Source organism: Chiroxiphia lanceolata, chromosome 13 (assembly GCF_009829145.1).
Source record: "Chiroxiphia lanceolata isolate bChiLan1 chromosome 13, bChiLan1.pri, whole genome shotgun sequence".
NCBI classification, from domain to species: Eukaryota; Metazoa; Chordata; class Aves; order Passeriformes; family Pipridae; genus Chiroxiphia; species Chiroxiphia lanceolata.
The window spans coordinates 18,135,700-18,149,021 of NC_045649.1; the positions used below are offsets into that span (position 1 = coordinate 18,135,700).

Below are 13,322 nucleotides of genomic sequence, written 5' to 3' on the forward strand. Positions count from 1 at the left end.
ATATTATATATCCCTGGCCTCTCTACCAAGCTGAAGTATGTAGTTCTTGCACAAATCTGAAGGGGAATGTTTTGCTGTCTCTGGACAGGTTCCATGGTGATCCCAACTAGGACAACAAGAGCTGCTGTAGGACATTCTTTTGGGACACCTGAAAGGCACAGCCTTCTGTACCTTATCTTAGCTGTGCCCTGGAGTAATCTGATTATATCCCAGCCTTTTGTTTCCAGTTTGCAGCTTGGAATGGCAGGTGTGTAATTCCTTATTTTCAGTAAGGAAAATCAACTTCTTAAAGTAAGAAAACCTAACAGCAGTAAGGGCACCTTGGGGGCTTCTAAGGCAACACTACTTCAGTGCCTGGGTTTGCCAGGGAATGTCAGGAGCATGAAGTAGTGGATTTAGCTGAACTACAGGTTCTTTCACACATCAACTAAGTTATTTAGAGCTTAACATTTTTAAATCTTGTGATGACCTTCCCTCAGCCTAAAGCTTCTACAGCAGTTTAGTAACTGACTAGACAGTTAAAGTCCTCCAAAATAAAAAATACCTACATTAGTCCATGATCTAATACACAACTCACAGATCCTTTATGTTAACAGTGCATAGAAAATAAACATGTGGTCTTGGATGTTCTATTTCATCCATAATTGTTTCCTTGTGGTTTTTCCAGTGCTGAACAAGGTAATACTTTCATCCTCCAGGACAAGTTGGAGGAACTGAACTATGCCTTGAAATTTGTAATGCAATTAATCTTGAGTAGCTTCACTACAAAAAACCCCACCACCCAACCATTCTTATGCACACAGACTACTTTGCCTTGCCAAGGCACAATGATTTAAACAGATTGTTTAAAACTGAACACTTGCCTGAAGGCTTTAAATATTTCCTAGCAGAGTGGGATATCTGACTACATGAAAGTAAACGTTAATCAGGGACTGAAGGCAGGCAAGTAAAAAAACCTCACATCTCCAGTCTGCAAAACATGACATACCAAAGATGCTGCTGTATCCTGGCAACTGATAACCTTAATCTCCAGGGCCTGCTCTCCCACACTCCTCAGTTTTTCCAGCACCTCATTCACTCCGAGCCACTTGCAATCCACGCCACCGACTGAAACAATGTAGTCACCTTCTTTCAGGCCCATCGACTGTCAAAACATTGTGCACAGGTTATTGTCTTGAATTTTGAGATGCATAAAACGTTTTTGTCATCATACAGTACCTGCCCTAAAGGCATTGCCCTCTTAGATGCTACAAACCCGTTGTCTAGCCAGACATGTGCAACTTTTCCAAGTACACAAACTACCTATTGAGTTAGCATCGATAAATGTGATTCTGGTATACTCAAATGTTGGCTCTTTTTACATCCTTTTTGCTTTTCTCCTTAAGGAAATGAACCCTGGTTGTTGCTACCCTGTCGCTGCCCATGAGATATTTTCTGCCCTGTTTGCTTCTTCATTATTTTCATTTGTCCTTCTGTGGTTGCTTCTGCCTTTTCTAGAGCTAAACTGTGCTCATCACTCCATGCTGCTTTATCCCTTTGGATTTTCCCCTGAAAGAACAACAGGTTACAAGCCAATAAAATGTTCTTTCTTCTCTTTCTTTGGGCATATGCTACCTTGCCTTCCCTTCCTGATCCTGATCCTTATTCTTGTTGCTATTTTTAAAGCATTTATCCCTTTAACTTCCTGAATTAAACAGGGAGTAACAATGGCTTTTATTATTTGTGACTTTTTAACTACTAAGAGTAAACAGAGGAAGAAATCAACTCTAGTTTCATGTGATGTCAGGGATACCCAAACTTAATCTACAGTGTATATAGCACAGAAAATGTGTTGAGATGACATGAATTGACTATTCTAGTGTATAGAACTCAATAAATACTCCACACACCAGTATGAACAAGCTAAAGTTACATTTAAGGCGTATGGCTATGGCAGAGTCTGCACAGAAACTGTTAATATTGCCCCAGGGTACTTACTGCTGCAGGACAAACTGGATCCAGACAATAAATCTGTACTGGTGAACCCCCTTTGAGATGGAATCCGAGCTCTCCTGCTCCCTGGGGGATGCAAATGGTGCGTGGGGCCGTCCACCTCTGCTTGGCTGAGAACACTGTCAGGGGGCCCTGCAGGGAACACAGCAGGCACAGCACGTTCACTGCCAGTCCTAAGGAAGCATTTCTATTAAGTTATAACGCTTTAAAGCTCATCTTGCACAGAGTTTACTCGTGTTAACTTCCAGCTACTCCCCCTGAAGTGCTCAGTCCTGCTTTATGGCTGTTCAGGTGCTACTCCAAACAGAGTGGGATAAACACAACGGCCAAGCTGTTCCAGGATCTCTGAGGTGTGCAGAATCTTTTGGCTGCAGCAGGCTCTGAGATCCTGTATTACTGGTCCCAACCATGACTCCCAATTCCTTTTGCTCACTGACACACAAAGCCCCCTGAAAGCCTGGCTGTGTCACACCCAGGTCACACACCCTGCAGCCCATCTCCAAGCACCACCAGCTTCTCTCCACCCTTAAGCTGTGTGCAATTATCTATTAAGACTTCATGGGACTTTTCTGAAGGTTATCAAGGCTGAATGCTGTGCAAGCCACATACAAATGCCACTTTTATTCTTTGCTAGTCGCAAGTTGACTTCTACCTCTAAAGCTAGGAATGATCTCTCCAATAAGTTCAGTCAAAAACCAGTTCCTACAGGATCATTTTTTTCAGGCTAAAATACTTGTGTCCCTTTTCTCACAGTAGAGTGAATTTATACTTGCTATCAAAATGACAAAGGTTGGTCAGCATTAGCATGTCACATACCAGCTTGTGAAAGAAGTCTTTAACTTTCACCTTGGAAAACTGAGGAGCGATTGTTTCTATTTTATGCTCTGTTTTAGCTAAAACAAAAAGAAAACAAAATTAACTTTCTCTCAGCTATTAGTTAAAAGACATTAAAATTTATTTTTCTTGCATTCCAAGCTAGATAGAAATTTCTCCTAAATTCTTGCCAGGCTGTAGAAAAACCTCATTTTGGTGGACAATTTGTAAGACAAATATCTGAATGGCCTTAAAAATAGCTTCGGATCTCACAGTAGCAACACAGGAAACTTAAAAAAATCCATCCACACAAAACTATGCTATTCCCCTCTTTAATTTATTTTTCTTTGAGAAGTATTTAAAGCCAGCACTCATACTTTCCTCCTGCTTCCAAAGAGGAAAAAGTTGTCCGAGCTGGACTAAGGTAGAAAAAAACTAAGAGCAGTCAAATTGAGTTAACAACCCGAACTAGTACAAGAGTTGTGCCTCAAGAAACAGCTACTAGTTTTCCCCTGTGTGATTTTATCTTTCAAAGTTTCCCCATTTTTTCTAGTTCTCAAGATAGCCACCATAAAAAGCTGAATTCCAACTAACCACCAACTATTATCTACCCCAGAAAACGGTGTTGGCTGAGACAGACACTGTGAAACAGCTGTAACAAAATATATTTCTCTGTGATTGAGGAAACACGTGAAGAATCTGAACTCTACAAATGTACAGCATATACTTGTACATTATTTATGGTATGCATGGATGCATACTATATATTCCTAAGGAAGCATTTCTATTAAGTTGTAACGCTTTAAAGCTCATCTTGCACAGAGTTTACTCATGTTAACTTCCAGCTACTCCCCCTGAAGTGCTAAGTCCTATTTTATGGCTGTTCAGGTGCTACTCCAAACAGAGTGGGATAAACACAACGGCCAAGCTGTTCCAGGAACTCTGAGAAGATGTGCAGAATCTTTTGGCTGCAGGATATGACAGCATGTTTATGTATGGTTAGATATCATAGAATCATAGAATCAGCTGGGTTGGAAGTGACCTCAGAGATCATCAAGTCCAACCCTTGATCCAACTCCGCTGTGGTTCCCAGCCCATGCCACATCCAGTCTCATCTTAAACACCTCCAGGGACAGAGAATCCACCCCTTCCCTGGGCAGCCCCTTCCAAGGCCTGATTACCCTCTCTGGAAAGAACCTCTTCCTTCATCCCTGGCTGTGCCCACTTACGAAGGATATCTGGAGCCTGGATTAGACTCAGAAAGTCATCTTCTGTCTCCTGCTGAGCATATTTGAGCAGTGACCGCTTGTGTGCAGCTGTCAGCACCTCCTGGAGGACGTCAATGTTCCGCAGCTTTTTGCACAGCCCACAGACCCTCAGAGCTTCCTCGTGGTAAACGATGGCCTGGCGCAGATGTGCCTTCCCTGCCAACACCACAAACCACGGGCTGTCACCCACAGGCAAGAAACACAAAGGAATTTTCAAATGATAGCCAGCAACTGTGTGAAAGTGGCAGTTACCTAATTGTTTTCTCCTAACTTTGTCCTTTAGAACAGCCAGAGCCATGAGTCCTTCGGGCATGTGGTCATAGAGCTGGGACAAGGCCTTCTCCTGCTGGTCCTCGTCATCACCAGGCTGCACTGCAACAGGGGACACGGAACAGCAACCATTACACACCTCCTGCTCCCCGCTTCCTTCAGCTGCATTGTTGTGGAGTTATCACTACTTTCTCACATTTTTTTTTATAAACATATTGATAGGAATTTCAAGTTTTTAGGAACTTTATCAGTTTCATCATCTTGATCATTCTTGCATCAACAGGCAAATAACACTTATATGCCAGAATATGTGGATAAAAATGGAACTACTTAGTAGCATATAATTTTTCTTTTGTTTCTGCTAAAGTTGGTTTATTGAATTTTCAAATTGTTCTGTAAAACACAACAGAGCATGGCCTCATGGTTGAGTAGGAAAATTTAACATATGAACATGATTTAATATATACTGAAGTGCCAAAGTTGCTGTCCTATTCACAGACCAAATTATAGCTGTTGGTGTGTTTATTACTGTTATTTATGTGAACACAGAGAGGAACTATGATTCTTACATTCATGGTCACACAGAATGGTGGCAGTGAAATAATGTGCCAGAGCTTTGTAGTGGTCTGACTTTATCTGTGCCAGCTTAGACCAGGAATAGGGAATATTCTCTTTCACTGGTTCCTGATTCATTGCAGTGTTAACCAGCATGTAAACCTCTCCCACCTGAAATAAAGCACAGAATTGCAGGATGAGAATTTAACATTAGCTATTAGGTGCTCAAGTAAGGGATATCATATTTAGTCTTAAGATAACTTCACATGTAATCACATCGAAGAGGGAAAAAAATACGGTTAGAAAGGATTGGAAGTAAGTTTGGAAAAAATCTGAAATTCCATCTCTGATTTTTCCCTTATGAGAAAGGTAAATCTGTGTTGTACCCAAACAGATGGACTGAGTCAGTAAGCCTTTATGGGTTCAGAGTTAAATAAAAACATCATATAATAAAGAGGTTTTAATTTGTAAATATATCTGATTGAGTTAATTCAGCTGAGAAAAGGCGTGAAGCATATTACTTGTACAGTAAGTTTGTGCTTCACTTTGAAACTGTGGAGTCCCACCTAGCCTTAAGTTTGTGTGGTCTAGTTAAAACTGGGACACTGTACTTCACATAGAGGAAATCAAAGTTTTCCAAGCAGTGAATTCTGGTTTAACGGATCAAACTTCTCCAGTTGACAGAATCAAAAGGTCTTTCCCAGCAGCTGATCAATCCTACAGGTAAGTCAGGGCAGCTTTGCAGGCTTGGTAGGAAAGGCTTTACCTGTTTATCCAGTATGGAACCAGCTGATCTGCTACTCTGAAATGACTCAGAAAGCAGGTGAATGTCTTAGTTGCAGACCCAATTTTTGGGATGTACTTCCAAGTAGGAGCACTACACCTTCTGGGCCTGCCTCATTTTCTGGCAAGTCCCAGAACAGTTCTGCAGGTACCAGTCTGGCTCTGTTCACCATGGTCCTTCCCTCAGTTACAATTTAGTTATTCTTTCAGACCTGAGTTTTTTAGGTTTGCTGGGAAACAAGACAGGTTGTGTTCAATACTTAACAGGGAACCACACAAACAACCCTGGCCTTTTGTGTGTAGTCCTGTGGACAAAATCTGTACTGTTTGCAAGAGCAACATAAATAGCTTGTAAAAAAACCTTCAGCAAATTTACTGCCCGAGTGTCTCAGCATGTTTCTGTTCAGATCCGTGTATTATTAATTAAAAAACAGTTCTAAAACCATGTTTAAATTGCAGCTATTCACGTTTTAATATTCTGTAAGGTTGTGATTCTCACTGGAGCTTGGGAGCTTTCCCTTGTTATTTTTAATAAATGCTGAATGTTTAATAAATTTCGTTAGTGCTACTAGAAGCTGGAGCTATTAACACAGCCCTGTAAACAGTTATTTTTAAGACTAGATTTAAAGTCCCATATTTCACCTTGGCAACTTCCTGTGTCATTTTTACGAGTGTGAAAAACTCATTGCGTATTCCAGAGAGACCAATCTGCTCAAAAACACACTCCTGAGCTTGGGCAAGCATCATCTTCACCAGCACATTCAGCATAGCTGGGCTCATGTCATAACTTGGGGTGTGAGTAAAAGTCTCCTTTAAGTAGCTTAGGACTCCTGAAACCACAAAAAATGCTTTTGTTAGCATGACAAAGAGAGAAACAAGGGAACTTAATTATCATGTACCACAATAATTAGGATTAAAAGCATATCTTCTAGTATTGCACTGCAGCAATCTGAAGGGGTTCTTGGTGTACATGGAACTAAACTGACCTACAGGTTTGGCTTTGTGTTTCCATCAATCATCCCCAGGCACAGTTCTCAAAACTGCAGTTCAGAGGAGTGACAGAGACTGCAAGTTTCGAGGGCACTGCCTCCAGCTTTGTTTGGAACAGTTCTTGGGATGGACCATAAAACTGTGCTGAACTGGATGTGACTTGTATATGGGAGCAGGAGGGAGGGCTTATACAGGGCACAGAAAGAAATCTGCATAGCTAGAAACAGGTGACAGCAGCATGGAAGGAGAACACACAAACCTATCAACTTAATTATAAATCTCCCTTTCAGACACTACTCAGTGCATTGTGTGCCCCAGGGAAAGCTCCATTCCACGCCTCTAAGTAAACTAGAACTTTTCTGTATTCATATTTAATGGGGTAAAAATAAGATTCTTCTTTAGACATTTGTTTCCACCAAAATGTAATTTCTATTAGTTATCAAATTAAAAACAAACACTAAGTGCAGTGCAAATATTGAGTAACAGGTCCACAGATGGAAGCATAACCTTCAGTGTGCCTGTCATCCAACTGGTTTAGTGAGTTCTACCAGCTTGCTAATTGCTGATAATCCTGCAAAAGTGTAACAGTAAGACCTCTGCCTTTTAAGTGTCTCAGCTTCTGTAACCTTCCTTCTTGCCCCTACACTCAGTTCTGGCCACGTTGTGCTGTATTTTCCTACTAACAGTTTCTGTGTTTTTTAATGTTCCATATACCTTAATTTTTAATATGCCCTCGCAGAAATTTGAATTATGGCCATCTTTACCTTTTTGCACTGAAAAAACTAAGGCCAAACTTGCCAGGTGCCTCCCAAGTACTGATGGAGCGCCCTGCTGCAAGGAACTGAAAGCACAGGGTGGGAAATATGTGGGGTTTTTTGTTCTTAACATATTTCTGCTCAGACAGAGAGCTTTGCTGATGACAAACTCTGTGCAGTACCTCAGTTCAGCACTGAGAAACAGTTCATACAAGCTCTGTATCATGTCTCTGCCAACATAATGAGGTGTCACGGAGCCATGCACAGGTACAATGAAATGCCTCCTGAGCACGTTGCTCTGGGGCCCTGCAAAGGTTCTGTGGGAGCAAACAACACCTTTCCAGTTTGGAATTCATTCTGTTCTGCAAACACGTTGAAGTGAAAAGCGGTGATTTTTTTTTTTAATTGTTATTTGCAAAATGGAAGGTGCAGCAATAAAATGGGAGAAATTTCCCAACTGTTGTAACGTCTTTTAGATGAAATACAGAAGTTGAAAAAGAATTATTTAAAAATGCACGAAGAAATGGTATAAGTTTGGGGTTTTTTTGATAGCTGTGTACTCAAAAGAGGGGGTTCAGGACAATTCAATTTGTGGTTTGCAGCTGCTTCCACCCATACAGCGGAAACCAACAGCCACAGATTGTTAGCGCAGAAATTAATCTTACAGTACACACTAATTACACAGGACATGTCTTCCAGCATTATGTGTAGCACAGATGACACTTCAAAAACAAATTAGAAAACCTATTTAAAAACCCCCAACAAAACAAAAGCTTTTATAACATGTTAGTTCAAGTTTTCCCTTTATTAGAATTTCTATTTTTCCTTGCTTGGGACAGAGACTGGTTATTTTGAACCTGTCTCTGGAATCTCTTCCAGAGATTCCTTTGGAATCTCTGGAAAATAGGTAGTTGACTTTCAGTGAATTCCAACTTTTACCAGAGAGTACAGCAAGATGAATTTTTAAGACCTCCATCTGGAAAACTAGGTTTTAAGGCTTTTTATCAGAACTTTAAATTGCCTCTTGTACAGATTTGACAGCAATGTGCTCTCACTGAGGTAAAAGCAGTCACACTGGTGAAACAGGGAATGCACAATGGAGCAGTTAATGCAGTTAATGGACCTTTGAACTGCAGCTCATTAATCACTAACCACAGGATTCACTGGCTTTATCTACATCTTCAGACTACAGCTGAAGATTACAGATCAAGAATTAAAGCTTGATCTGAGCTCTTCACTTGGCTTCTTGAATTTCTTTATTCCTCCTTTTTTGTGTAACAAAGTCAGTAGGAAATGCAGCCATCTGTAGGACATCAGAATGAGATCAGGAACATTGGCATAAAGACCTTCCCAGTATTTTAAAATGTGTACCTGCAGCTTTCTGAAAGGCATCAACAGCATTTTCAAGTCCAGCCTGGGTCTGACGGTTGCATCTTGTTCCAATCTGGGTGTAGAGAGCTCCAATGTTGAATAAAATACTTGCCTTCTCAAGCAACAGATTTTGCTGACACACTGGGACACCCGTGAAGGAGTCATACCTTGGGAAACAAATATGAGAAGTGTTAAGATTTGCAGAGTCCATTGAAACAACAGGTAATCTCATTCTGTTTTTCTGAGCGAGCAGAGTGGGATTCCAAGTGGAATTCTTAAGAACTGCTCTGCTCCAGTGAAAATGGAGATGAATAGAAACACCACCATGTACTGCAGGACAACCCACACGCTGCAAGGCAGAGAGCAGCTGTGTTTGAGCCTCAGTCTTCAGCAGGTCTCACAGCAGTGCCTCCAAAAGGTTGTTTTATCTCACCCAGAAGAGCCTATAAAACATCACAGAGGCCGAGAGCAGGAAGTACCCACGTGTGCTGCTGTGTTCTCCTACTCAGATGTCACCAGAGATCAACTATAGGCATGGTCAGATTCTCCACTGCTGCTGGTTAAAGTTTCATTTTTTTCATCATAAATCTCTGAATTCAGAGTCGAATTTTGCTTACAGGTGTAGTAAATATTCCCCTATAATAAATTAAGTCACTCCTTTCTCTCCTGTGGCCCAAATGGTCTTCTTAACAAAGTGAAGGAGGGGAATTAAGGTCTAACCCATTCCTCATCCGTTTTGTGTTAGGAGGTTTGGAGTTTAGGAAACATCTGTAGCTGTCCAAAATGATTATTTTCCCTCTTTTGCCCTTGAGCTAACCTGTAGCCCAAATCATAACCTAGCCAATGGTTTCACTCTAAGCATGAAAGGGGTGTTTTGTACTCAGGTTTACACTTAACTCTAAAAAAACCCAACAGCACACACTGCAGGGAGTCAGGGGGTGACACACACTGACAGGCTTCAAATTCAGCACGAGACAGTTAATGATTAGCACTGTTCTGGGCAAGGAAAAAAAAAAAAGTACTAAAGAGAAACGTGAACTACACACTTACCATGTAAATAAAACTCCCATGTGCCTGGTGGGTGGGAAAAATCTGTTTTCTACGTAACCAAGTTGCAGGAAATAGCTTATCAACATCTCAATGCCAGCCTCGTCTCGGCTGGGAGTGCGGCAGGCCTGGGAACACAGCAGAGGAAAATTAGGTGTATTCTGGGGACTTACAGGATGAAGTGACACACCAGGGAGAAAGCCCTGCTTCCTGTGGACTTCTGCATAGCAGAGAAATGTGTGGAATCCGAGAACAGCAAGCCTAAGGTCATATGGATGCATTCCAAATAAGAGTTTTTCAGCTGCACAGAACCTCTAAGGAAGCAAACAGGATCTGTTTGTAAAGTCTCAGAGTTAATTACATAAAGATTGCAGGTGTTTTATGAAAGCTACAGAGAACACCTATGTTTTTAGTGTAATACAGGAAACAAACAATAGTTAGAAATACCTGCCATTCTACTACAATATTTTGCCAGATTCATTCACTTCAGCACTCTTCCTGCTAAATTTAAAATAGTTTGAATTAAAACAAACAAACAAAAAAAAAGTAGCTAAGACAAATCTCGGGTTTCCAAGATTTGCAAAGCTTTATCACTTTGCATGGCTTCATCTTTTCCTTCACTTTTTCTTAACTCAGATTTTAAACCTCTTGGCAATGGAGATCTGTGTTCCATGTCTCAGAAATGAAGTCAGCAAGAATATGATAAGCTCTAAGTAAAAGTGGCATATTCTGTTTCCATACAAATGTTATTATTTGCAACTGTAGACTAAAAGACCTCCTAGTATGCCATACTTGAACTTACCTGTCTCAGATCCATGAGATCTGCTATTTCATCCTCATACTCAGAACTGTCTTCACTATAATGTTCCAGAATAAAGTCCTAAAAAAAAGGTAAAAAATTGGAATATCTAAAATAAACTTATTTTTTCTGCAGTTGCAATCAGTACAAAATTGATTCAGTTGTGAACAGTGTCTACTCCCTTCCAGTTAATAGTAAATAACATACAGCAATGAGACTACAAACAGACAATAGAACTAATAATTTGATTTGATATCTGAGATAAGAAACTTCACTCCAATGTAAAGGAACCAAACACCTGTTACACCAACTCCAGTAGGCTTTAAAACAACAACACTTAGTGGTTTTGAAAGGGGCAAACAAAAAGCTGTTACCTAAAATGACAAGGGAATCAAGTGACCATAAAAACTTGTTAACAGAAACAGACTGTCAAATTCTTGTCAGCTCTATTAGGGCAATTCCAAGGTGGTTAATCACTGCATTATGTCCAGTAAAACTTTCAGTACTACTTCCCTTTACACTTAAATCAGTAATCAACACTCTTAATTAAAACCAAAAACCATAGGAGGAATTTTTCTTCACTTTGGTTTAACTCTGCTGTCTCCAAAGTTGAATTTCTGACAATATTTTCTGCCTCCCTGTCCTAGTTAAAAAGGAGCAGTGACCCAAATACTTGGTAATGAATTTTTAAACACACTGTGATCTTGGGTTTAGGGCAAAACAAACATTACTTCTGCTTCTTTAAAACAAATCTGAAATGGAAGTTATTTCTGTTAGCTATTCATTCTGAGATGTGTATGCGAAATTTACCTTGAGGGGGAGTGTAAAGTCTACTTCCTTGGTTTCCTTCAGGCCAAGAGGTACCAAGGGAATACTGAAAGTCTCCCTGTGGAAACAAAAAAAAGCAAAAATATTCAGAAATATTTGTTTTCTGTTTGCCTGTTTTAATTACTTTTGTTTATTTGATGACAGGAAGTTTGTACACTGATGTGTTTTCGGGGAAACATTTGGTTTAACATTTATATTCCTTCCTGCCCAAGAAAATCTGCTTAATGGCCTATGACTTCTCAAGAAGAGAGTGAAGAAAGCTATTTGCCTGTGCTTTTTTTTTTTTCCTATTTAAGCTTATTTTTCCTTCAAGGAAAGAAAAGGTGACTCTCAAAGTCTCCTTACTGCAATTTAGCTCCACAGCTGCCAGATCTGCCCCAGTCAGAGCTATGGCAATTATCAGGAGTTCTAATCAGTATTTTCCATGCTGCCAAAGGTTTCATATGTAGAAGTGATGTGTGTGCCTAATGCAGGGGGAAACAGGGCCAAAATACACCAATTTTTACAGGAAAAGGTCTAGGAATAAGAAATCCAAGAACTCCTTAGTTCCTAGACAATGCTAAGTGTTAACCTGTAGAATATCAAAAGGAAATAACGTAAAGATCAGAACCACTTCCAGATACATCGGTTTTTGAGTAGGTTTAAACAGATCACTATCAAGAAATTCTAAGGTTTATTAAATATTTTCATGTTTTCTGAAGGCAACTGTTTGACCGTCCAATCATTGCTCCACTACCAACTACAAAATCCCGCAGTTATTTATGGTCTTATCAGCAAAGCCAGCTTTCTAACTGGTGAAAATTCCATCTTGGGAAGGTGGGATTAGGAATGGAGCTTCCCCAGCAGAGGAAGAGTCTTTCACGATCCAGAAAGGGGCCCTGCTAACTTGAAAAAGACTTGCAGGATGCAGAGCCAAAACACCACTGCAGGAAGTGCAAACGAGCTGGTTTCTGCTGAGGCTTTTAGAAGAAAGCTCAACACTTTTGCTACAGATTATATCAAAGCTTTCTCCCCAAAAAGGAAGTGAGACACGTGCAAAAGAAATCCTAATATCCTGATTTTGTGAACTCTACGTCACCCCCTGTCCCTGTAGACACCAGCATTTGTCATTCCAAGGAACTGAATGTTTATTTTTAACGTATCTGAGGTGTCACACCCACAGAGCCAACGTCATGGGAGCACTGAGCAGTTAGGGAGGTGATCCTGGATTTCCAGAGAAATAGTGTCACACTTCCCACTGCAGCTGAGGTGTGTGCAGGCAGCGGGAATGCCAACCCTGCAGGGCAGTCCATAACCCACGGGTGTGCCCTCACCTTAACCACTGGAGCCACAACACTCAGAGAACAGCTATTAATAACTGTTTGCTCTTAGAGGCTGCAGAACAGCTACAGATAAATGAATTACTTTAGCTTTTGAAACATAAAAAGCATTTAGAGCTTAGATTGAACAACATCACAGAGGTAAAATACCTTCAAAACAGACTGGGGAAGCAGGATTAGCAGAGAATAATAAGCATATTGCTGTCCAGCCTCAAGGATTCTGCCTGCCTTGGGGTCTGACCTACTGCTCACCCTGCACTGAGAATCCAAGTGGTTTTAATATTCCTTAGCTCGAAGAAGAAATAGTACTTGTGGAGTCCTGCTCTCATTTCCACAGCCATAACTTTCATAGTGCTCTCTGTGCTCAGAGGCATCTATGAACACCAGTACAATCTTGAACAGAAAGAAAAACAAATAAAAAAAAAAAACATAACAAAAAACCCACAACCACACACACAAAAACCCAAAAAAAGACGCACAGAGACCCCCCAAAACAGACACACAGAGACCCCCCAAAACAGACACACAGAGA

General features: G+C 40.6%; 1 protein-coding gene across 1 annotated transcript in view; it reads right to left on the reverse strand.

The window, feature by feature from the left end:
- The window catches only part of RHPN2 (rhophilin Rho GTPase binding protein 2), a 30,234-nt gene that overhangs the window by 1,962 nt on the left and 14,950 nt on the right, over window positions 1-13,322 (reverse strand). The window contains exons 4-14 of the mRNA XM_032700770.1: window positions 11,454-11,529; window positions 10,647-10,724; window positions 9,848-9,972; window positions 8,798-8,964; window positions 6,324-6,511; window positions 4,913-5,069; window positions 4,326-4,445; window positions 4,035-4,229; window positions 2,809-2,885; window positions 1,978-2,124; window positions 989-1,144 (exon numbers count right to left, since the gene is read on the reverse strand). Coding sequence (XP_032556661.1) covers window positions 989-1,144; window positions 1,978-2,124; window positions 2,809-2,885; window positions 4,035-4,229; window positions 4,326-4,445; window positions 4,913-5,069; window positions 6,324-6,511; window positions 8,798-8,964; window positions 9,848-9,972; window positions 10,647-10,724; window positions 11,454-11,529 — 1,486 coding nt within the window. The remainder of the gene's footprint in view (window positions 1-988; window positions 1,145-1,977; window positions 2,125-2,808; window positions 2,886-4,034; window positions 4,230-4,325; window positions 4,446-4,912; window positions 5,070-6,323; window positions 6,512-8,797; window positions 8,965-9,847; window positions 9,973-10,646; window positions 10,725-11,453; window positions 11,530-13,322) is intronic.